Source organism: Argopecten irradians, chromosome 5, assembly GCF_041381155.1.
Source record: "Argopecten irradians isolate NY chromosome 5, Ai_NY, whole genome shotgun sequence".
In the NCBI taxonomy this organism is placed as follows: domain Eukaryota; kingdom Metazoa; phylum Mollusca; class Bivalvia; order Pectinida; family Pectinidae; genus Argopecten; species Argopecten irradians.
In genome coordinates, this window is record NC_091138.1 from 47030784 (window position 1) to 47056149 (window position 25366).

The 25366-nt window shown below is 32.8% G+C and overlaps 1 protein-coding gene across 1 annotated transcript in view; it reads right to left on the reverse strand.

Moving 5' to 3' along the window:
• The window catches only part of LOC138324465 (polycystin-1-like), an 82718-nt gene extending 62731 nt beyond the window's left edge, over positions 1-19987 (reverse strand). Inside the window, exons 1-4 of the mRNA XM_069269528.1 lie at positions 19655-19987; positions 19020-19457; positions 937-1014; positions 316-387 (exon numbers count right to left, since the gene is read on the reverse strand). Of these exons, the coding sequence (XP_069125629.1) occupies positions 316-387; positions 937-1014; positions 19020-19345 (476 nt within the window). The 5' untranslated portion in view covers positions 19346-19457; positions 19655-19987. The remainder of the gene's footprint in view (positions 1-315; positions 388-936; positions 1015-19019; positions 19458-19654) is intronic.
• Between the last annotated feature and the right edge of the window lie 5379 nt (positions 19988-25366).

Below are 25366 nucleotides of genomic sequence, written 5' to 3' on the forward strand. Positions count from 1 at the left end.
TGGTCGTCACCTTTTGATAAATTGACACAGTTTACTGTTTTACAATATCTAATCACCTATAATACCATGTTCAGTAATGGGTAACTTTTTCCCAAAACTGCTCTTTTTTGCGATTAAAAATTCCCAAATTTTTACAAAAACATTTTTCCCAAAATACCCTGAAAAATCACTGGTACATGCATAAACTTTCACCAAGAAAAAGAAACTAATATACAACATATGTATTATAGAATACTGCACAATTACGTAATTTGCAATCACACAAACCGCAACCAAACATATGTATATATTCATATTTTATATACTAGTACTTACAAATATTTAATCTTTAATATTGAGGAAAATGAGGTTGATAAAAGTGAAGAAAAGTCATTATATGTCAAATCTCTGAAAAAGATAATCATTACAACAAAATATAAATATGTGCAGAAAGAATGTTTTAAAAGTGTTAAAACCATATAAATAAGATTTTTGTGACATCTAAAAATTAAAAGTTATTCAAGAAATAAAGAAATACTAATTTTATAAATGTAACTGTAGTTAGAATTCAAGATATTAAATAAAAACAATATTATATATTATTTCTTTAAAAGTGTATAAGTAAATATGATAGTTTTACGTGTCCTGAGTATATTAAGATAAAGATTTTTTTTTAAATAAGCAGCAAGAATTAAAGAAATACGAAATAAAATTACTTGAAGATTATGTTAAATTATTAAATAGTGTTGTCTTATCACATATAATCAAGTTGATTGTATATAAATTGCACTTAAAATAACAGACTGAAAATTTTTAGGATGTTACTTGACTGAATTTTTTTTTTTTTTTTGCATTTCAACTAAAATTATTTAAGAAACAGTTTTATTTATATTAAAGCATGCAAAAGTAAGAAACTAGAAAAGAATACTTTCTGGTATTTTTTCCTGCAGTACTTACAGTGTTTCTAGATGAGGCAAATTCTGTAATACTGATGATTTGGCGGTTATGGAATTAATACTATTTCTCGATAAATTTCTGAAAAAGAGAAAAAGAAAAAAAAAATTATTAATTGACAATTTAATTGTACCAGGTTATATAATGTCATGGAAATAGCAACTATCCCTTTTTTTCCCCTCCCAGGGACAAATGCACTAAAACCTTTGAGTCTGTCCCTTAAATTGGAAGAAGAAGAAGAAAATTGAAATAACTGTTATCTCCCTATTAACATAGAAAATAATTATCTCCCCTTTATATGGAAATAATTATCTATTATGTCCCCTTCTACATAAAAATAATGATCTCCCCTTTAACACATAAATAATTATCTCCCCTTAACAAAGGAATAGTGATTATCCCTCCTTTAAAGTGAATATAACTATTATCTCCCCTTAATAATTAAAACAGCTTTAAAGTTAGGGGTCAACAGCATCACCTTGGCTTATACCTTTGAATACTTGTTAAAAAATATTTTGTAAAAATATATATACTTTTTCTGTTGGTCAAATATAAAGTCATGCAGACAACAAATAATAAGTATAATTTGTATGATGAGGCCTGTAATGTTAAGAAGGCTACAACTAAGACATTTGGTAATATGAATGAATTTAGAAAAAACCAAAGTTTGAAATATGAACTCTCCAAACTTTTTCAACCAAATTGATGTTGAAATTGAACTGGGTCAATTTTATGATTATTTTGTGCTCGTGAAAATATTCCATTTCTTAATAGCTTAATATCGATATGAACTGGTACTTGCATCCATTTATTACTGTGCAAGGCTGCGATGTAACAGGGATATCTAGCAATTTTATTTCTGCATTATATACAAATCTTTGATAATTCAGACTTTAAATAGATAACATGTATTTTCAATTCCCTAAAATGATTTTTGGAAGGCATCATTGGCAACAAAAGTAAGGCACTATTTTTTTCCCCTTCATTTTTTTATCATTATTTTCAATATTTATTTTTGTGTTTCCAAAGTGCATTGCATCTATAATTCATCTGGCCTTTTTAAACATATCTATTCTGAGCTGCTTTAACCATTTTTACCACAGTCATTTATCACGTTTTCAAAAGTTTAATAACATGAATATCAATCAATTTCAATGCGTACAAAGTAGAACTGTCTTGGAGCATGGCAGTTACAAAGAGGGTTCGCTGGTAGAGATAAACCTTTATTTATCCACTTAGGTTTTGCAATAGGAGTAATTGTGTTCCGAGTTTCGGTGTAGACATTTCAAGGTGTGGTGTACATATCACTGATTGAATATCATCGGTCCTGCTTTTATAAACTACATGTAAAGGTAAATAAAGCGGACAATCGCCTGGTACAAAAGTTACCTGGCGATAGACCAGCTTGTGCTATACAAACTTTGACCTAGACCATATCCTGCAAATATAATCAATGATAAATTTAAAATTAACTTATGCTGAGTTGAAAGGAAAGTCTTAGGCACATAAAGGGCATACAATAGGGCTAAATGGGACTGAAAACTGGGGTCCCTCTTTCATCATATGTTCTACTGTAATAATATTGAGCAATTTTCTGGCGGATACTCAGTTTATTGGTCTAAATACTGCTGAAGTTGTAACTTAACAGAAATTTTCTGATATTTGATACAGAATTTTAAAGATAATAATGTTAATAACACCTGGAATTGACCTCCTTTTGGTTTTAACTCGTTAGAGGTATATCTACAGGTATGTGTGTTTATCACTCACAGAAGCTTAGTATTCTATTGACATTGTCCCACACTGAGCCCACGATAACATATAGTAGAACCATAAAACTGGGTCAAAGTTAAATCCCGCCGGTCTGAAAACCACACTACATGTACAGTATCATTACATGTATCAATTATTTTTATTGAAAAGGAAGGAATTCTTAATCGTTTATTAATTCATCAATTTTGAATTGTAAAAATTATGTTTTTGAAAAGGACGGAGTTCTTAATCATTCATCAATTTTAATTAAAGATGCTTCAAATAGGATTGACTTTTATCATATTTTTTTTTTTTGGGGGGTTTGCACCAGAGTATAATCTGTAGAGTTCCTTTTTTATGATTTTTTTGCAGTTTTTGTACATGCATTAGCTCCATTTGAGTTCATTCCCCAGCCAGTACTGACTGTAGTCTGTCAGAAATATTAAGATACCTAACTCCCCAATCCATTATAGAATTGTCTGCGATACATATAAGCAGATATTGAACCTTCTGACCCATAATATTTTAGTCTCTGCACAAACAAAGTCTAATTACTGATTGACTTACACACTTTGAATTACATGTACATGCCTTGAATGTTGGTCTGTACATGTAATGATGAAAATGAAAATGGTGGTGAAATTCAATTTGACATCCATCCCTACAACCCAATATATTTTCTGTAGCTGAGATCAAATTTCTTAGGATCAGTCTCTCTATTACCAAATTAAAAAAAAAAAATTCATAAATTTTGGTATCAAATGAAACTTTATGAAATGAAAACTTTTGTTGAATCAAACACGACACACCTCTCAACTCTATCATTTGTACAATTTTAAAACTCCACTCATTTGTCCTTAAATCATCCACCCATAATGGACCGCTCTAGTCTTTGATTTAGAAGAGTCTAAATGTGTCTTTATGGGTGAATGGGTTTAATATGATATAAACAAATGGTTTGTCCAATTCAAGGAGATCCTATCTGCCCTTCTATTTTACTTTTTGCAACCAATGTTGAATTGGGTTAATTATTCTAGACTTATAATGAAATGTAAATTGCCATCCCCCCCTTCCCATTTACTTTTTTATTCCAAGATTCTTGATGGTTTTGCATTTTCATTTTAAATGAATACAATGATAATAGGTTTTATTAATATCTTTTTTAATAATCAAATTCATGAATTACAACATTAAGTGTTGAATAATGAAATATCAATAAGTACATTTTGTACATTAAGACACAAATTTTGCCTGTACAGAGGTTCTTGGGAGTCCCCTATAATACATGTGTCCTTTAATTAGTTGACTCCTCGTTAATTCTATAAAGCTATAATTGATATCTAATATCACAACTAGAGTATCTAGCATGTTTGTATTCTTCTATTCAACAATCATTTAAACTGCCAATTGTTCTCCAGATTTAATAGATTTCTTACAAGCGTCCTACCAAAATAAAGTATTTTTTTTATCTTCTTGGTCTAGATTTTCTTTTTGTTCGATTTTGAGACTGTTTGTAAAATAATATGGCCAACATGCAGCTATGGCAGCCATTATCAATTTAACTCCTATAGCTATTAGCAGATTAGACTCAATCCGAAAAGGTGAGAATACTCAAAGGACGGTAAGAGCAGACAAAATTTTGACCAGCTTTCACAAAATTGACAATGTAAGCCATTAATCTATTTGCAAAAGAAACTATATGGTATTAATGTTTCCAGTTGACATTTAATCATGAAATTGAAATGTAAGGTAAGTGAACATAAATTTTTTTTGAGTACCCAGAGACAAACTGAGAAACAAAATGTCAGTTCTAAACTTAGTCAAGTGGTCTTCAGTTAATTAAAACACAATAAGTTTGTATTTTGATTGTCTTATCAAAAATGGCTCATTACAAAAGTAGTTTGAAGCAAAAGCAAGTTGCATGTATACCACAAATATTTGTAAGATTCCAACTTGATCTCCAAGCATGACACTATGAAATATGAGGTTTTAGATCCATTATATGAAGCTTTGCTGCCCCTCCCAACCCCCACCCCCCACCATCACCACCACCAAATTCCATGACAAGGCTGTAAAACTTATCAAGGAGATTCCAAGGCAAGATTACCATGTTATTAATGCCAAAAAGGAAACAAAATATGACTCAATTTAACTTAAAATTTTATGTAACCTTGCAAATGTTTTTTTTTTTCAGAATTGAAAATATTTCTTCAAGTCTCGATCTAATATTCTCCAGACATATGTGAGTTCATATCTAGTCTTCTCAACTGATTTAGAGACTTTAATCTAGATAAAGCTTAGACTTATTGCTTTAATATGAAAAAACCTAAATAATCGGCCCCTATGTATATATAAGTACCAGGTACATAGACAATATAATATGTGACGTAAGGTTTCAAACCAAAGTTATTCTACAACCCATGTCGATGTCCTTCATCTACCGGGCAAGATTGATATCTAAAACTACTTAATGTAGCGGATTTTTTTTTTTATTTCATAACAAAATTGATTCAAAACAACTGACACGAAAAAGGACCCAGTTTATGTTATACAAACACAGATTTACAAGTTAAAGGTAATTTTGTATTAGGGAATAGGTAGCGATGCCCTTGACCCGTTTATGTGAAAAGTACCAGGCCTACATATGGGCATTTAAATCACATTTGGAAGACATATCTTTAAAACCATTTAGCGTCCTTCAACAAGGAATCAATATTTTCGTGTCCAATTATAAAGTGTTGTAAATCATTGCATTGCTAATTTTTTATCCTGTAATGAATTCAAAAAGAAACGACAGATACACTGTAGCTTCTGTGAGAGTGCATTACTAAAATATTGGTTAATGCACAAGAATCCAGGAAATATTTAAAAGAGGAAGTTTTTAACATTTTCCAAGAAATATATTTAATATAAGGTTAATGTCCTTTATTGGGAACAGCTATTAATTTTCATGAAAGTAATAAACATACTAGGTAGGAAGGTAGAAAAATGAAATCCAGGTGTAATTACAGTTGCAAAATCTATGATTTTTTTAAAATTCCTTTTTTTTTTTGAAAATGTATTAAATGTTCAACATGAAAGCATATCAAATCAACCCCTGTTAGATTAAAAAAAATATGATATTCTAATGCAATTTAAAATACGTTAAATATGTATCAGAAAATCCACAGCTTTAATTTGGATATATACCTATATCTAATATTTGGTAATTAAGGTAAAAATTTTCTCCTGAAATGAAATTATTAAAATTCGTAAAAAAATCAAATAAATAAATAAAACAAAAATGTCTTTCTTCTTTCACAATGCTGTATCTGCTTCATTCTTCCCGAAAGCATATCACCGAGTAATATTTAAATTTGGATAATCAAAATTTTTAAAAAATTAAGTTCTTGTGTTTGTGTATACATGCACAATTTTTCAACTTAACACGGATTTGCATTTTAGAGTTGTATAGTTTCAAGGCGAACCACATACACCTTCTTTTCAAAACCACTTTACATTGTGAATTTTGATTGTCACTTCCTGTCCAAAACCACTTTAAGGTTGTATTTTAATTGACAACTGTGATAAATATCCATTTTGTTTTAAATACTTTTGATGTCATTTCAAGCTAAAATGATAAACAAGTATTAACTTATACTTTACTTGATGCTTTAATTTTTTTATATTGATTTAAACATGCACTAAGTAATTATATGTTACACATAGTTTATATAGAAAAGTATGAACTAATGTAAAGCTTGATAAATCAAAGGAATATAGCACATCATAAGGTGTTTGGAAGTCTACCAAAACTAGAGCTGTTGTCCAAGAGCAAAACACACACCCCCCCCCCCCCCCACAAAAAAAAAAAAAAAGGAAAAAGGGGGGGGGGGGGGGGCATAACGCGGACATGTCTTATTCTGATATAAAATATGCACACAAATTTTGACACCCCATTAGATATTGACCCTTTGTCATATAAAATTTTGACCCCCCCATTAAATATTGATTCGGGTAAATATTTTATGCATAAAATATTCATCCGGTAAGTATTTTATGGTGATCAAAATTTTATAGAACACTGGTACACTGTATAAGGATAGTTGCCACCAAGTTTTGTTGAAATCCTTCAAGTTTAGGAGAAGAAATCAGTCAAAGAATGTCAAACACACAGACAGACAGACAAACTGAACCAAGTATACCCCCCCGGCCCCCACCCCACTGTAATTTTATTGCGGGGAGTATAATGGGTTAGCCCTAATCCACATCTCATTAAGAACCGATTACAATACAAAGGGCATATACATGTACCAGGATTTGGTTGGCACATGACATATAACTTTAATAATTATAACCAAAAGCACATTATGACATAATCAAACAAGTAAATTCAACATAAACAATTTTGACCTTTTTTTTGCCCTCGTTAAATAAATCTTTAAACTTGTGACTCACATACACAGACAGACAGACCATATCTTAATTAACTGAAACTCTAATTCATAAAAAATATAAAAATTGTAAACCAATTATACGTACATATGTACGTAAAAAGAAAACTATAGGCATCATTATTCTGAATTTTATTCTCGCTGAAATCTCATATATACAAAAGCTTGCCGTTAAAATTCAATAATTCGGTCTCCAGGAGAGCGACGGTATTGATCAAAATGTATTAATTTGGTTGTAGTATTATAAGCGTTATTGAGTTAAATGTTAGATCTAATGACGTGAAATGATTTTGTAACACATTAATTACATATTATCGAGTCTTTATAGGAAATTTAACATACAGAACATGCATTCAAACGACTCAAGTGTAAATATTGCCAATTTTTACAAAATAATGTCAATATACTGGTTTTTCTTTTATTATTTTAATGTCCTATTAACAGCCAAGGTCATTTAAGGATGTGCCAGGTTTGTTGAATGGTAGAGGGAAGCCATAGTACCCAGAGAAAAACCACCAACCAGCATTTGGTACCTAGTAACTGCCCCATATGGGATTTGAACTCACAGCCCTGAGGTGGAGGATTTGTGGTAATATGTCCGGACATCTTGACCACTTGGTCACCGCGTCACCTTTGTCTATATTACTAGACATGAACGGTTGACTTTCATTAGAGTTTTGAAAGATGCGCATTAAGTACTTAATTATGTATTCATGTATGTGTTATAGAAGAGCAAAAAAATTGAGCAGTGATTTTGGGGTTCGAACCTGAGAACACTTAAGTCCTGCCTCCTTTAGTATTGAAAACTTGGACTAAAACAAACGATACATATATTGAGGCATTTTAAGTCTATTGATTCTAAAAATTAATTTGAAGCGCACTTTTAGATGTGTCTTGATCCATAGTAGGAAGGGAGTTCCACAAGTGGTAGATTCGTGGAACTCCCTTGCAAACTTTGTAGTAGAAGCCCCGCCTACTCTAAACTCGCTTAAAAAACCGACTGAACACTCACTGGAATTCAGTACCATGCAAGTTTTACCCCAGTTTTTATATGGCACAACTGGACAACAACAATCTAGTAAATGAACAAAACACGCCAAAACTAGCTGGAACCAGCTAACTACCCTGTCTAAGAAGAGGTAACAGGTAACAGTAATAAAATGAGTGGCAAAGTACACTTAAAAAGCATTTACTCATAAAATTTCAAAATGCGAAGATAACATATATCTTTTGTAAATGCAATCATATTAATAAGTATGAGCAAGACCCCTTACCCAAACACAAACCAAGAATCATTTTCAAAATTTTAATGGAAATTATGGTAGTCAGCCGGTTCTAATATATGTAGTATTAACCTAAGTAGCTGTTGGATCACACAAGTTTTAGCCCCAAGGTTCAGTTCCAACACTTAACGTGCCGTAAATAAATTGATCATAACCTTTATAAGTATTCCATGTAATGGTTTAATCATTTCAGATTTAAAATTTAATCTCCCTGAATAATCCCGACCATGGGAGTTAATGTTGTTATAAACCATTGATACCATGAACCATTGGGTGTCCACGAACCATTGGGTGTATGTGGGACAGAATTACCTAATTCCACTACTAAAATCTTGCCCTAAATATCGAACAATATCAAAACCATAACAATATGTCCAATGAGGTGTAACTTTGGACAAAAAATATTTACAAGAGAAAGAAAATCTGTATTGTGTGTTCAGTAGCTGTTATTCATGTACATGTAAATATGAGAGTATAAGCCTAGCTGACCTATAAATCTCAAATCTTAATGAAACAGGTATTCCATGTTAACATTGGCATGTGTCAGGGTGCAGTTTTATGCTTAGTACTTTTGTGTTACATACATCCTTTGCTAATTAACAGGTTTTTACAGAACCTCGGACCATGTCATTATCAAGATTTCTGCTCATTATTTTCGTTATCAATTACAAAGCAGTTTTTGTGGGAATAACAAAATACAGAAGCAGTATTATATTTCTATTAAAATCCTCTTATTGGTGGTAAATTCATCGCCAGATCATGAGGTATACGGCGAGGGCACGTCATTGTGGTTAGATCCAAGCGATGGAGACAACAATGGCTGCTTCTGAACAGACAAAACCTGTTGTACACTTAGATTCTACCCTGATTACATATCACAATAAATAAGTCCCTTTAATTGCTCATGTGTAGCTGGTCTTGATAATAGGATAATATTTTGTCACATTCATTGAAATGTCTCTGAAATAATAGCCAGATTGTTCCGTTATAGGGTTAGGCATTTGGATTTGTTTCTGTTAAAAAACAGAAGACCTGGTACACTTTATGACCAGTTCACATTCATTGTACATCTGTTTTAACAGTCCTCATGTAATTATGATATGTCCTAATTAGTCTTAAGATCCTCTTTGGATATTCATTAGTTATGATGATTGAACAATGTACAAAGCTCTGTTATCATATTTTTGTCTTGATCATGTCACCAACAAGATTGAGATCAATCCCCTATATGATGCATATATTTACTAGTAACGTTGAAAATAACAAGATTTGATAGAAACTAAAAACTGCATGGGGTTTTAATGACAAGCAAATACCTTTGAATTAATTTATAATATACAAATTCTTTTATAATTAAATAATGCAATAGCACTTTCAATCAACATGAAATAATGACAATAAATGTGGGTAACACAAAATCACATAGGGCCTTTTATTTATTAATTAAATTAAGTAATGCTGATTTTTTCACCAAGGTGTTGTAACTATAAAAAAAATTGCTAAATTGCAGACTTTTGTTACAGAGTGAAGTTGACACTTTTCTTACTTGAGTCTTTTTGTATTTGTTGATATTAAAACCAACATTCTTTACTTTCGGTTTTTTTTTTTTTTTTTTTTTTAAATTCTAGTAAATTCGTAAAAGTTTATCTCAATGAATTACCATTTACATCATATTTATTTATAAGAATTTCCATTTAATTTTTCAATCCACTAAATTTAATCTTTATCGATATCAAATCCTTAAAGATGCTCCACCACCGACAGAGCATAAATGGTATTCATAGTTTGAACAATAATTGGTGTTTAATCATGTATATATATGTCTAGTTAACACAAAATATAATATAAAATGATTTATTTTGCCTTAGGTGCATGCGCAATCAGTACACCATTCCATATAGGATATAGTGCAACGGAATTTTTTTCGGGATGCAATTAATTATTTTCGATATTTTAAAGTTGAAGTAAAATTAGAAGCTCAAACTTTTCAACGATTGTAATGGTGTAAAGTAAGTAACTTTTGTAACTGAAGAAAAATACTAAATCGTCTGCTGCTGTTTTTGATAGTGAAAAAATACCATTTGTCAGCGGTGGAGCATCTTTAATTTTCAGGTGATGGTATATCTGAATGATCAATCATTAAAATATTACCAACAAAATGTTATTTTGTCTCCTTAAACCTGGTACATGTGTACATATAAATCATAAATAGGGAAATATAAAACACCATCTGAATCCTTATAACCACATCACCCTCAGTAATATATTTATAAAATGACAGCTTCTTGAAAAATGATTGAACTGCTGTTTATTATATTCATAAATGTATTACTTTGTTTTGAGAAAATAAGTATGCTTATGTAGAATTAGGCTGATATTTATCCTATATATATGACATCAAGACAAAAATCTAAATAAAATCTTATCAAAGGTACATTTCTATGTTGTAAACTGGACCTATATCAAGACTTGTTTTATTTACATACCAAGGTTCCACAGGAATTCAATGTGTACTTAATACATTGGTAAACAACAATCCAAAATCTGTAGATTTTTTTCGTTTAATATCAAATACAAATGTACATAATTGATTTTCGGATGTAAACAGAGTTGTTGAACAAGCGATCTTAAGGTATGTAAATTGAATTTCTGTAAGTGTTGTAGCAAGGTTGACAATGTTTATAATGTATCTTCCTGTAGCCAATTCTAGGTGTGTCGGTAACGTTTGGAAGATTTGATATCCCAGACTAATCTACTTTTCACTCTATAGCCTCATTTCCTTCCCTCATAACACTGATATAAACTCACATGTTCACCGAGGGGAAACTCCATGAACCAGCCCAAAGTTCCCAGGAGTGGCATGTATATACCACTGGTGTCGCTCCCCTTGTAGATTAATTTAAAAACCTATATCACCTTTAATAAACTATGCAATTTGTTTGTAAAAGGAATAAACTAACTACTCAGCGCTAAAAGCTTCAGGTTTATATTTGAAATCTTCAACTTTTATGCTAGACAGGCTACGGCAATTTCACAACAATGCTGATATTTCTTTTTAGTAATGGAATGATATTCCTATTTAGTGATCTTATTTGTATACATATTGTGTTTGCAAAAAACAAACCAGTTTTCATCTTTACTGTATGGTCAATTATATACAGTTACACTGTGAATATAATTTATTTAGTAAAGTACCATATGTACACAATTCAATCAATTTCACTAGTAAAATCTGATACATGTACCGCCAAGTACCATGATTCAATTACTTAAGTGTCAATCAAGTACACTTCACTAAAAACATCTTGTGTTTTCAACCAAATCCTTCTTAAATAAATTTGTATATGTATCCGGTAAGTGAAATTTGAATTCCTTAAAATAAATTTCTAGAAGCAATTAACTGAATTTCTGTTGACAACTTTAAATTCCGTGTGATACAAGTTTTCAAATAACTTCGTAAGAAAACTCAAATGTTAATCTAAATCTTTCAGGAATAATTGTTTAAACGATAATTACAAAATGTAAAAATATCCTTATTTACTCTTTATTACAAAAATGATGAAATTTACAAAGACATGAAATTAATAGCATACATGAAAACAAAGGTCTTTACGGTAACTGCAGGCTTTTTAATGCTTAAACGGTATTTTTCCATTGTTTTCAAATTTTATAATTTATTGGCCAAGTTGACAGTAAGTATTGTTTGTAAAGTAATAAAAAGTGATTACCGTTAACCTGCATTTTACATGTGTACATTTACACTTAATTCAATCAAAGATCGTGTAATTCAAATTACTTTTCTATTTAAAACTAACACTTTTTAAGTTTACGAAAGTTTTATCTAAAACCTTTAGTTTTGACTGTAATCTATTTAATGTTCACTTAAAATAATGAATTCTTGAAAATGTCAATTTTTGTTCAACCCCATAATTATTCACTCAAGTATTGTGTCATATTGACAATGTTTTAATTGTAAATACCACCTTTTTCCAGAATGTTAATAAGATCATATTGAATCATTAATTCTGATAAGATTCAGAAAAAAATAATTAAATAATCAAATGGAGGAACTAGACCTGGATATTTAAATAAAATAGAATTTAAAGAAATGAAAAAAGTCGACCAAGTTTGACAGTGGAAACAATACATGAGGAGATTTTATTGTGTACTTTTTCACTGAATTGTATTATATTATTTCGTAGAGTAATTAATTCCGCTCTGTTTGCTTTGCCCATGGGCCGTACAGAGTATGGATTTTTGAGATGGCATTCTTTGCAACTGGACCACAGTTCATTAATGTTTGACTTTGACAGTTTGCACATACTTAAGAAAACATGGTTGAAATCTCTGTACCAAATACGTAACACCAATTCACTTACAATTATGAATAAATTGTAAGGTTGAATATTGTGTACTTAAAACTTTATTGAGTTTCATATGCAAAAGTAAAAAAAATGGTATCTGCTTCAATCATGTTCTTTACTCTTATGCGTTTTGTAGTTTAAATATTTAGACAGTGATCTAATCCAATTAGACGTCGATATTAAGAAAGTTACGTACGACACGACGTAATGATCAAAAGTGTCTGTCCTGCTATACCTTAAACATTGTTGGAGCAGACAGTGATAATGTAGTACATTATCCATAAAACAGACACTTGCCTTCTGGTAACTTCAGTATTTACTAAAATACTTAGTTTTTATTTTTGACTATAATGTTAAAGAATGTAAACAAGTCAACGTCACGAAATAAATTAAAACACGTTCACTTTTTGTGTTGCTGAGAGAGGCTAACGTAACGCGTTACTTAACGTTACATATGCATGCTACTCATAAAGTTAGCTATAATAGATGTGTTGAAATGACAAAAAAAAATATACCCAAGCCCCAGTTATTTGAAAAACGAACGATAAAAATGATATTTTTCGCATAATCGTTTTCTTTACCATGTCCACAAGATGGCTCGCCAGGGAGGCTCCGTCTGGTCGCGGTTGTTTCACTTTCGGTTTTATCGGAAGTTGAAATGTAGATATTTGTAACGACGTTTTTGATTGGAGGAAACTTGACATGAAGTATGAAAGCGCCATAATTTTAGACAACACGTGTACTTACGTGAAACCTAAACTTTATACTATGGACTTCTTCAGACCGACTGTTATCCTAAATATGCGTCAAATTATTTTCCTTTGACAATATTGTAGCAGGCAAAGCAGTGGAAATAATATAGAAGAGCTGTCAGCACGTGTAGATCTGAAGCCATTGGTAGTTACAGTTTAGAAATCGAGGCTGGTAGGGTAAAAAGATTCCCCGTCCTCTGCGGTTATGCAAATTTTGTAATGTAAATGAGGATGAAACCCACTTCATTTTTCAGTGTTCAGTTAACTCTACACTGAGAACAATTTTCTTTAATAGTCATAAAGATGTAATTAACCACCATCAAACAGGTTTTGAAAATTTGATAAGACTCTTAACGATCTAGGCATAGAGCTTCTGCTGGATTTAGGCCTCTCTGTTAAAAAGTAATTTGAACTGAGGAAAGTTGACTTGATAAGTGTTTAAGTTGTTGTTTTGATCTACTGAGTGTTATGTACATGTATGTTTTGCTATCGATCCCTTTTGTATGGAAGCAATGAAGTTGAATTGAATAATCTCAATGAGTGTATGATTCTGTTCGTTAAACCAGAGATTTCGACCTGATGATCTTCTTTATAAGAAGACCATCATGGATCAGAGATGATACCCACGCAATATCGAATGTTTTGCAAGTTGCATAATAATTCAGTCATAAATTGGTTTTTATGTTGCTTTAAATCATGTCAAAAGTTAAAACAAATTTTAGTACGATCGCACTTTTAGATCTACGGTACTTTGTAGATCGTTGAATGCGGTGATGCGTGTGACTTCACGGACACAGGTGTGCTCGCACTGTCTAATTAGACTGTTTTAATACAAGGATCTATGATACAGTTCTCAGTCACTGATGCATATTTAAGTCCTAAGACAAACTCATAACGCATTTTAATGACATATGGGAAGGTACGAATTCAAAGTTTACAATTATATCTGCCGGGACCAGTTCTGTTCAAAATGAGATTAGAAATATTACCACTCAAATATTCAGTGTTCTACATACGTCAGAATACCTTACTTTTGAGATTAAAAAAATTGCGTGTTCGGTACAGTGGCACTTGGCCTATTGATCATGATCACATCAGAAGTTAACAAGATCGCGATTGATAGGAGATGGATTAGAGTTTTTAAAACCATACCAATATCATTTCGTAGACATACACTATTGATCGAGTTGACTGTGAATGTTTAATTTTCTGAGCTAATGATTTAACTTTTAAGACACGTCTGTACCAACTTACTTTCTATATATCTAGAGACAGTGTTTGAGCAGAATGTGATAATATAGTATATCTGGATTCATACTGAGCAACAGAATGTCGTCAAGTCAGGTCATGTATTCTTATCTCCAGTCCCATATTCTACTGCGTCAATCCTTCCAATACCTTAGATGATGTGTAAACACAGAGTTTAATCAATGTGTAATTTATTGGTGAGATTTTTTTACCTTTACAAATCCCAGTATACGCTGCCACCTTAGTAACCATAGGAAAAACACATTTGTTTCTATCTAAGAAATGGAAGTGTCGAACGAAATATAATCTTTCCAAACAGCCTGTTCGTTATTTCCACTATTTGAAAACTTAAAATTCTTTACAGGTCGATTCCATATGTGTTAATGTGCCAGTGGTATTATAATTAGTTATATGTCATAATTTCAACTGTAAATGGACAAGTTGCACTCGTATATGTAATTGTAATTGGCAAACAACAAAACCACTTTTTTGATAGTCTTGGGTAATTATAATAGTTTCCCAACCGGAAACTCGTAGATCAACAAGAACTCGTGCACTTATAGTCTTATACACTGTCTGTGTTTCATTATAATTTGTAACGGCAGCTAGAATAGAACTTATATTTTACAGGTCTTAAAATCACACCCCATGTCCAACGAAATTGTATAGCGTTGTTCTCATGAGCGACATGTGGACTCATGGGATTATGTAGTTCATAGCAGCATGAACTACTCAATGTCCTTAAAAGAATGTCGATCAACTTTTCCAGCGATATTGAGTGTATTCAGAACTGGACAATAGACTAAGAACATTTTTCAAACTTGCGACATTTTCTGGATCAATAACACCGATATATCTTGTAAAGTTCTGTACAATATTAGTAGGCCTGTACTGATGAAAGAGAACATTGCCTTTTTATCTCTTTCTTCCTCTCAGACGGTCGATCGATGGAGCCAGGTTAGTACTGGATAGCCATGTCAGGACACGTGTTTTTGTCTCATTAATAATACACCCGTCGTTTATCGCCAAACACTGCCGTCTGTTTGCCGTAATTAGTAACTGGCATCAAGATCCGCGTAATCACGGAGTAATGTACCCGAAATCACGCGATACAGTCACGTGAGTGCGAGACGTTCTTCTAATGTAAGTTATTGCGTTTAAGAGCACAGGGTCCTGGCACGATTTTTTTAACTATAATATATATATGTATACTATTGGTTAAAAAAATTCGTGCCAGGTCCCTGTGTTTAAGAGCAACCATTTATCAGGTTGAATGATATTTATTAGGATAAGAATAGGCTTTCATTAAGTTAAGAATCATTATCAGTTTTAAATTGCATTCATCAAGTTAAGAATAACTTTCCAATTTTTTCAATTGCATTCACCACGTTTAGATTTACTTTTCAATTAAATTCGTGAAGTCTAGAATCACTTTTCAATTCAATTCGTCAAGTTAAGAATTCACTTTTTAATTGCATTTATCACGTTAAGAATCACTTTCCATTTCAATTCATCAACTTAAGAATCGGCTTCTCAATTACATTCATCACGTTAAGAATTCACTTTTCAAAATGCATTCATCAACGGAAGAATCCGCTTTTTAACATATATTGCAATTGCGAAAATTCGAAACGATGCTGAACTTGGCGCGCGTATAATGAGTAGCATAAATCAACACAGTCGTTTTCTAAACGGTAGCGATTATATGTATGAGGTTACAGGTACCTTGAACAATAGAAATAGTTATCGACTATTGGTATCATTTTCACATCCAAAATTCCCCTGGTTTCTTCGTAATTACGTTCACCTGTTCTGTTAAACATATATTTGCGTTTTCTGTTGTCCTGTCTTATCGCAATTTCTCGTTGTCGATCCGATTGTCGTAAATATCTACTCCATATACAATTCATATCAATGTCTGATTTGTTGGTCACTATTACGTCAGAGAAGTAGAAGATAATGAAGTTGTGCTTATTTAAATCCCTCCTCTGGTCGTTCTTATACAGTAGCATCTCAAATGGGGTACAGTAATGCAATTATATACTAAGATACATTTATGACAAGGAACTAAATTATTAAGCCTTATTGATATTTGTTTAAATTTGATCTAAAATTTGTATGAGCAAAAACGTTTATAATCTCCACCCCGGGCATTAAACTGGAGTCGCTTATATAGTAGTATACAAATGTATGTCCCAGTTTTTTTCCGACCCTGACACCGGACTAAGATGTTCTTAAATTTATTTGTCAGTCAAAAAAATTCGTTGGCTTTTAGGTTATTTATACATTTGTACATTATACTTGTCGGATTGTCTATACATGTATTCATATACTGTGACGCTCTTAATAGAAACAGTTTTCTTGGTTCTCAATGTCCATCACATATAGTTGATTTATTCACAATTACAACAATCGATATGTATCTATATCTAAATGAGTATTCAATACTGCAGACTAACTGTTTTTCGTGGTCCATATAGTTTCGCGGACGATTGGAATTCGTAAAAATAAATCGTCACAAAGGGTTTCAATCACAGGTTTACGACGCGCGCGCCAAATTTTTTTTTTGCGCGTCGTAAACCTGTGTTTCAATTAAATATAAAACGGACCTTTTTAACTGCATAGAACAAAAAATATCGCAAAATGAAAATACAATGTAGTTGAATGTAACAACACACAAATATAAGGCGGTTTGCAGCAGTATACGTGTATGGAAACCCCACAATTCTTTCCCAGGGACCATAGCACTTCTTAAATTATCACCAGTTCTGAAAGTACGCTTTTCGGATGTGGAAATTGTTTCAAACTTGTCGTTCTGGGGTTAAATGAAATAAATGTATTTTATACTGAAGTAAAATATCGATTAAGACAAGTGCTCAAGAACTTCAAAACGGTCCCCACTAATGGTATGATATGTGATTGTCTTTCGGTTCTTCACAATTTGTGATTTCTTTTACTACATCTAGGTCTATATTGGATTGGCCAAATGCAGTTTTGCAATTCACATTTTTCTATTTTTATGAAACGTGTCAATTTAGGATTTAAAGTTTTTCTTGGCGGCTACAGATGTATGTTTTTTAAGGTGGTATATAGTGTAATATGAAAATATTACAACTGGCATTTTTTACGCTATATCATATGTCTGTTGCAAATTATGCAGATAATAATTCAGTGATTAATTTGATAATTTTCATTTACTATTTCGAATCTATAGATCTGCATAGTTTGACGTTTTTTTCCGTAATCACAACTTTCCTTCGCTATTTCCATATGTGTTACATTATCACAACTTTCCTATGTGAATTACAACACAAAAGAGTGAACATAAATGTCAAGAATACATTTTGTTGACAATATTAAGTCTATTATTTGAAGTGAATCTGCCAATCTGGTTATTACAAATGTTTCCTCAACTTTGCTTTCGATGTGGACAGTGAGGTATAATTCGGATAATGGGGTATAGTTCGGATAATGTGGTATAGTTCGGATACAGGGATGAAGTTCGGATAATGGAGTATACTTCTGTTAATGGAGTGGAATGGGGTTTTCATTTTGATGAAATGTCTTACAATTTCAAAAATTTAATGTTGGATAGCTCTCTCGAATTTGTCTTTCGTTGAGTGATAAGACCTTAGCGTCTTACGATGCCGTTTCTGTCTAAATACAACCAGATCTCTTTTAGTTTAGGAAGTGACTAAATATGGTCCTAATACATTGATATGGGTATACGTCCTTAGTTTATTGGCATTACCACAGGGGCTTGTGAAGTTGTGTTACGGTTCTCTATATATACGTCGTTGGTTCGAATGACTATATTGGTGCATATGATATATAATTCTAAGTTACTGTAATGGCAAGACCACAGAGGCTTGTGAAATTGTGTTACGGTTCTGTATAGTTACAAGTCCCTTTGGACAAGACATGTATATAAATATGTCTAACATTCGACAGCTCGTTAGAATGTCTCCTCTTATTAGCGTAGTGTTGATGACGTGTGACGTCACATTATATTGCTATAATTGTTATTTTAATTGTTGTTTTAATTAACTGAATACAAAAATAACCATAATAAAATGACGTACAATTTAATTGGAACTCAAATGTGACTTGTGGTAACTGGACCTGGCTGTAGATCGGCGAGAGAGGGTAATAGATCGGATAAAACTGCTTGTATTGAGTGAGACTAGTGTGTAAATGAAGAAATCCTGAATGACAGTTGATGATTGTTAAGTGGATTATTCTACAGATACTTACAGCTGAACGACTCTCCAACTGGATGAAGGCAAATCCGTCGTTGGTATATCTGTTATGGAACTAATATTGGCACTGGCGCAGTCCACAACACTGTCCGTCGTGGACGCACCCACAGTGTAACATTTGCACATTGATGGGCAGGGGGAGGGGGTTGTAGCTCCCACCCCCTGTACTCCCCCCTGCCCCCAGCACAGTAAGAGTAAAAATCCAAACGACAAACAGTACATTCGTGGCTGACGGAAAGCTCTGGGGAAACCATGATGGCTTTTAGTTCTTGATTTGTCAACTTTCAGCATACTACGTCGACCGGGCATTTGATATGCCATTAAGGCTCAGACAGGGCCCCTCAATCCGCATAGCGTATGTAAATCCTAGAGGATTCCGGTACAGGGCCAGCCCCTAGGTACTCACACCCGAGGATCCCAGTACTAACTCAACCTGTGAAATACAGACAGTAAATATAGATCGATTATACACTGTATATATATATAACGGTAATATCTATCAACGACACAAACAGGTTTACTTAACAGGTATGTACTTTACCTGTACAGGTACCCGGTTAGGACAGGTAACGAGGTTATCATTTGCTCATTAGCACAAATATACCTGTAATATCTCAGGTGTGAACCTACCTTTCTCCATTACTGAGGTTTATAATGTCCATTCATATAATGTGTCTATCTCGTCATGTATACTGTGACCACCATTACTGTAATGCTAGATTGTCAATCGACTGTATAGTCACGTGACCAGGTACATGCCTTTGTCGCTGTTCAATCGTGTACAATACGACCTTGTCCCCTTCCGTGTAGCATGGCAACCTGTGACGCTATGTACGATAGTTAAAGCTTTCATGTAGGTTTCGCTTTCCCCTTGGTCAGAACAACGCTTGTTTCAGGCCAATAATTTTAACATTGCCTCGCCTTACCGATCTCTCTAGGTATTAACTATTATTCTCAACAGGATTTAAGTTAAATAAAACTAAACTCCTCGGTTCAATATTAATATCGCTAGATGTAATACCCGCTTTGATCTGCCGTGACAATTTGCCAAGTCTATGTATTGGCTGAAGTTTTTTTCATTATGTAATAACAGTTGTCATAATTAACTACACAAACGAGTACAAGAAAAGATCGGGTGAGATAATAAAAATGTAATTAATTTAAACACATACATTAACAATGACTAATTTATTTGGAACGCCATTTAGGGTGTCGACGCAATTTAAAACTCAATACACAAAATGTTGCATATATTATTTACTTACACTATACCAGAAATGACAAATATTTTATTCTCGTAAACATACAAACAGTACACACGTTCATGTCACAAATATGGTGGTGTACAGCTTGTGTGTGTGGTGATTTTTTTTTTTTAAATTCATGAGTGTAGAAAAGGAGCAATTATGAAAATATCCACAGGGACCTGGCACGAAATTTTTAACCCGCAGTATTTACATATATCATAGTATTATACACACTGTTTCTGAATGGCGGATGGGGACACTGAAGTTCAAAATCCTTCAGGATACACATATGCAAAAATCATGTTTTAATAAGTTATTATGCTTATGTACAGGTATTTTATTTGTTTATATGTTGTTGGTTTTTTTATTATCATTAAAGTTATATGTGCCGTAACTGGAAGAAAATTTTGACGTGCTAAAAAGCCTTTTTTTCTTCAGTAATCAATTAAAAACCACCAGGTTTTGATGAATGAAGCTGTAAAAATCATTCAAATGGACAAACAAACATTTATGATGGCTTATAAATGTAAAATTACAAAACAGTACTGCCAAAAATCATTTTCAGTTCTTATTTTCATACTAGTAAAATTAAAACCTATGCGTTAAAAATATTGTAATTCTCAAAAATTGTATTTATATGGTGAATGAAATATCAAAATCTCTTATTGATTCGTGAGTATGGAAATTACGGCTCATATAACTTTAAATCCGATATTCAAAATTGTACGCGTGTTTACACGGAATATAAAAGTTGGTGATAAGCTAACGTGTGGTGTATCTGTAAATCTCAATTAGTCCTTCCGAAGTATCCCTTCTATGTCTAGTACCGGTGCCTACTTCTTCAGCTGTGTCCCAAGATCTGGGACGATACGTGCCACAAAACCTGTCTTATCTGACGGGGCAGAGAATCATCGGCCGTCACGGCTCAGTGACACTGCATATACAATGTCATTGTGATGCACTCGTGGCCCACAATTGCCCGTATAACGGGACCTCAAATATACATTGTTTTCCGGGTTCTTCCGTTACAAGGCAGATCATGACTGGGTGTATACAGTTTGGTATGTAATAGAAAATGGACAAGCCATCTCGAACTTCCGATCTCAATTTGACGAGTTTTCAGTAAGAGATCCGGTTTTTTTTGGTTTTTTTTTTATGTTACTGATGTCGTTATTATTTCCTTTATTTCCTCCAATATTGAAGAGTTTACAGAAAATAATACATAAATAAAGAAAGAAACATTCTAACATACACACGTTACACACATATATACATATCTATCAATACAAGAAAATACTATTAGATATTCGACTACATTTCGCCATTATCTGATAGCGGAGAATGCTTATAATAATTAGCTACAAACATATGTAGACGAGACATCGCAAATGATACATACAGTTTGTAATAACAGATATATATGTATCAAAAGTCTATATATAAGGCCAGCACAAAAACATACATAATACAAATACTCTGGAGTTCACAAGATTTAGCATACATATAACTTCAGTTGAAGTTAATACAATTAAATATTTGCCTAATAAAAAAAAACGAAAAAGAAAAAAGGTCAGTTATGGATACCACTTTGTACGAACATTTTTGTGATGAAGAGAGAAACGTTGTGCTGTAGAGAAAAACGTTTGTGATGTAGAGAGAAACGTTTGTGCTATAGAGAGAAACGTTTGTGATGTAGAGAGAACCGTTTGTGATGTAGAGAAAAACGTTTCTGATGTAGAGAGAAACGTTTGTGATGTTGAGTGAAGCGATTACTAGTATCACGCGAAGAAAAACATTCGTGATGTATAGAGAAACGCTTGTGATGTAGAGAGAAACATTCGTGATGTAGAGAGAAACGTTTGTGATGTATTGAGAACCGTTTGTGATGTAGAGGTAAACGTCTCTGATGTAGAGAGAAACGTTCGTGATGGAGAGAGAAACGTTCGTGATGGAGAGAGAAACGTTCGTGATGTAGAGAGAAACGTGTAAATTAGAGAGAAACGTTTGTTATATGTAGAGGGAAAGTTTGTTATGGAGACAGGGGCATCCTTATTGAAAGGGTATGCAGTTTTAATAAGAAAGAATGCGTCATCGAATTTTCTGAAAGGTAGATTATATGACAATGCACATTTTTATCGCTTGCAGATCTTAACTTGGACATGACAGCTTAAATACCGGATTAATCCCGCATTTTATCAGTGTCACTTCTATAAATATCACATAATTCGGATCCAGGGAGGTAAATTCGCAGCAGTCTTTCAGCTATCAAACAACATGTTTTAAAAACAATTCAATTCCGGTCATTAGTTCACCGACTTTGCGGATTTAAAGCCCCAAATGCAGCCAGAGATTTGTATTAAATTAGGCACTTCTTCTTTTCGACTTTACAGCTGACAAGACAGAAACAAAAAACGCCGTGACGTTTGTGCCATTAAGATTAAATATAGCACAGAAGCACATGGCAATGTCATAATATTTTCCTCACCCCGATGAGTGGCTACGATAATCCTACTGTGGCCATTCAGTATACTGGTATTTAACAATATGGTCTGCACTACAATAGGATTACGGACGGACGAGGTGATTATAAGACAATACTTCATGTTAGTTTTATCCAAACCTGATTTGCCTTAATCATACTGGAAATAGACTTGCTTGCAGCTTATCGAATGCTAGGCATGACTAACATATGAGTGCCGTTTTACAGCAAAGTTACCGTTTGTATAGAAGTATGATATGAAATATATAATACATATATACAGTAATATAATTCGTTTAACAGCGTTTGATCACCTTGTACTGTCTTCAGTTATCTGAAATTAATCATTCCTCTCTATCAATTCCGCCTATCAATAATTTACCCCAACTCTGCCCTGACGGTTGTCGTAGTGATAGTTACAAGGTAGCGCGCGCTATACTAGGAACCGGAGTTTCCGCTATCGCAAGAGGACACAGCTAATTTTTCTCAATGCACACGTGCAATTACCACACTAGAGTCAGTAAGTTTGCTGCTATACTCACTGTCACAAGTATCGGAAACACCTGTCCACTGTACTAGAGTCAAAAACGTTAAGTCAGTATTACTGTGGTCATGTTAGGCCAAAAAAATATATGTCTGTTTAGGGTTACATTGGCAAAAAAAAAGGGGGGTCGGTAGGTAGGGAGGATTTTTTTAAAAGTGTCTTTCTCTCTAAAACAATGGCCGGAACCGGAGCCCGAGATCGAAATCCCAACTTTTATTTTTTTTCGTAGAAAAGTGGAAAAAATTAGGGTCGGGGTAAAAAATTAGGGTCGGGGTAAAAAATTAGGGTCGATAGGGTAACCCTTAACAGATATATTATTTTTTGTGGCCTTATAAGAACCAATACTGTTACCAACAGAGTCAGTGGCGTTATCAATAGAGCCATTAGTCACCACTGTCAGTGCTTTAAGGTCTTGTGGTGCTGGAAATGAACGTGAAAAGGTATTATACTGTTTGTGTATATAAAAGTATTCCCATTAAAGGAAGCATATTAAGCACGCACCACGGTCTACAATTCCCGCCCACCACTTCCATCAAACAGATAATCACCGAGCAATGGCAATGATGGTATTTGTTTTCCAAAGCTTCCGAGACGCGTTAATATTTAATATCTAACTACGCTTCTTTTTTAATACAGATGAGTTTAAATGAATATTTAATGACACATCTGATGTCAATTTAGATGAAAACTATTTCTGTCGGCCCACGTGTGTAATTTGTACTGCGACCTAAAGTGGTTCATAGGGAAATGATTTTTTTTTTCATGACATTATAACGTGCAATATCCTACCCTGTGTAGGAACAACACTTAAACATGATTGGCAGATCGTTTATTATGCTAAACCGTATACAACTCAATGCTTCGGGATAAAGGCAACAAGAATGCCAAATACAATTCTCGATTGACACATGTTAACTCTTTTTAAAAAATATAACAAAAAGACTAGAATCTATTTGATTTTTTTTTACATATGTCAATTGTTTTCATTGGCTGAGAGTCTAGGATGACGTCATGATATTGACATGAGCGTTACGTCATCTATAGTATATATTGTATAGCACAATTGTATCTTTCTTTTTTTATCTCAATTCATACATTTTGATTGTAGAAATGTTTAACTGTATGTTAAACGATCTATTAAAAAAATCATTATCTTCTCAATTCAGAATTAACTAAACTCGTGTCTAATTTAAATTTCTATTTTGCGATTTTCAGTAAGACTCGATTTTTTATTTTTATGATGTGAATTGAATACATATTTGAGATTGAAAAAAATATGTTTTATACGCAATGATTGTGCTGTTGGTAAGTATTCCGCTCTTCATGAATTGACTCGTGATAAGGAGTTTAGGGTTTTGTAAATGCTAAATTCTTTTTCTGTCACTCTATCAGTTATTCTTTTAACTCGCCAAATTAAGAAGTAAATGATCGCAGGAGTTAATTAATTCTTACTTCGAATTTTCCCATGGTTATTTGCAGTATAACCACAAATAAAATTTTGAATTAGTTTAAAACCTAGTAAAAATACACTTACCCTGCCTAAAACAAAACTCATCCGACTCTCTTAATGAAAAAAAAAATCCTGTGCCGTTAATTAACGAATTTTAATAATAAAGCGACATTTACGTCGCATCTAAATTGATTTTAAATGCATACCCTGCTCGATACAAACTGTCCTAATTATTGCTAAAATTAGCGATACGAACTTTTGTAAATATATGCATTCAAAGAGAGGATATTAATTAACGAAGGTAAAAAGGCATAAACATGTTTATTCCATTAACATCATTAATATATGAAAACTACGATTTCGATTTTAGGTCGTGTTGTTCCCGAGTGTTGTCCGAACAGTTTCAATATTTGTGAGCACATTTGTTATCAGGAGGAAAAAAACTAACTTTTATTTTCACTGAAATTCAATTTTGACCGACTATTATGGTACCTTGCTTTTGATAAAAATCTTATTCACTTATCACAAGTGACTTTAAACAAAGTTAACACATTCGGTATCAAAATATTTCGTGACAGTGGAAAATCCTGAATACTGTATAAGGGAGTTAAAACACCAAAAA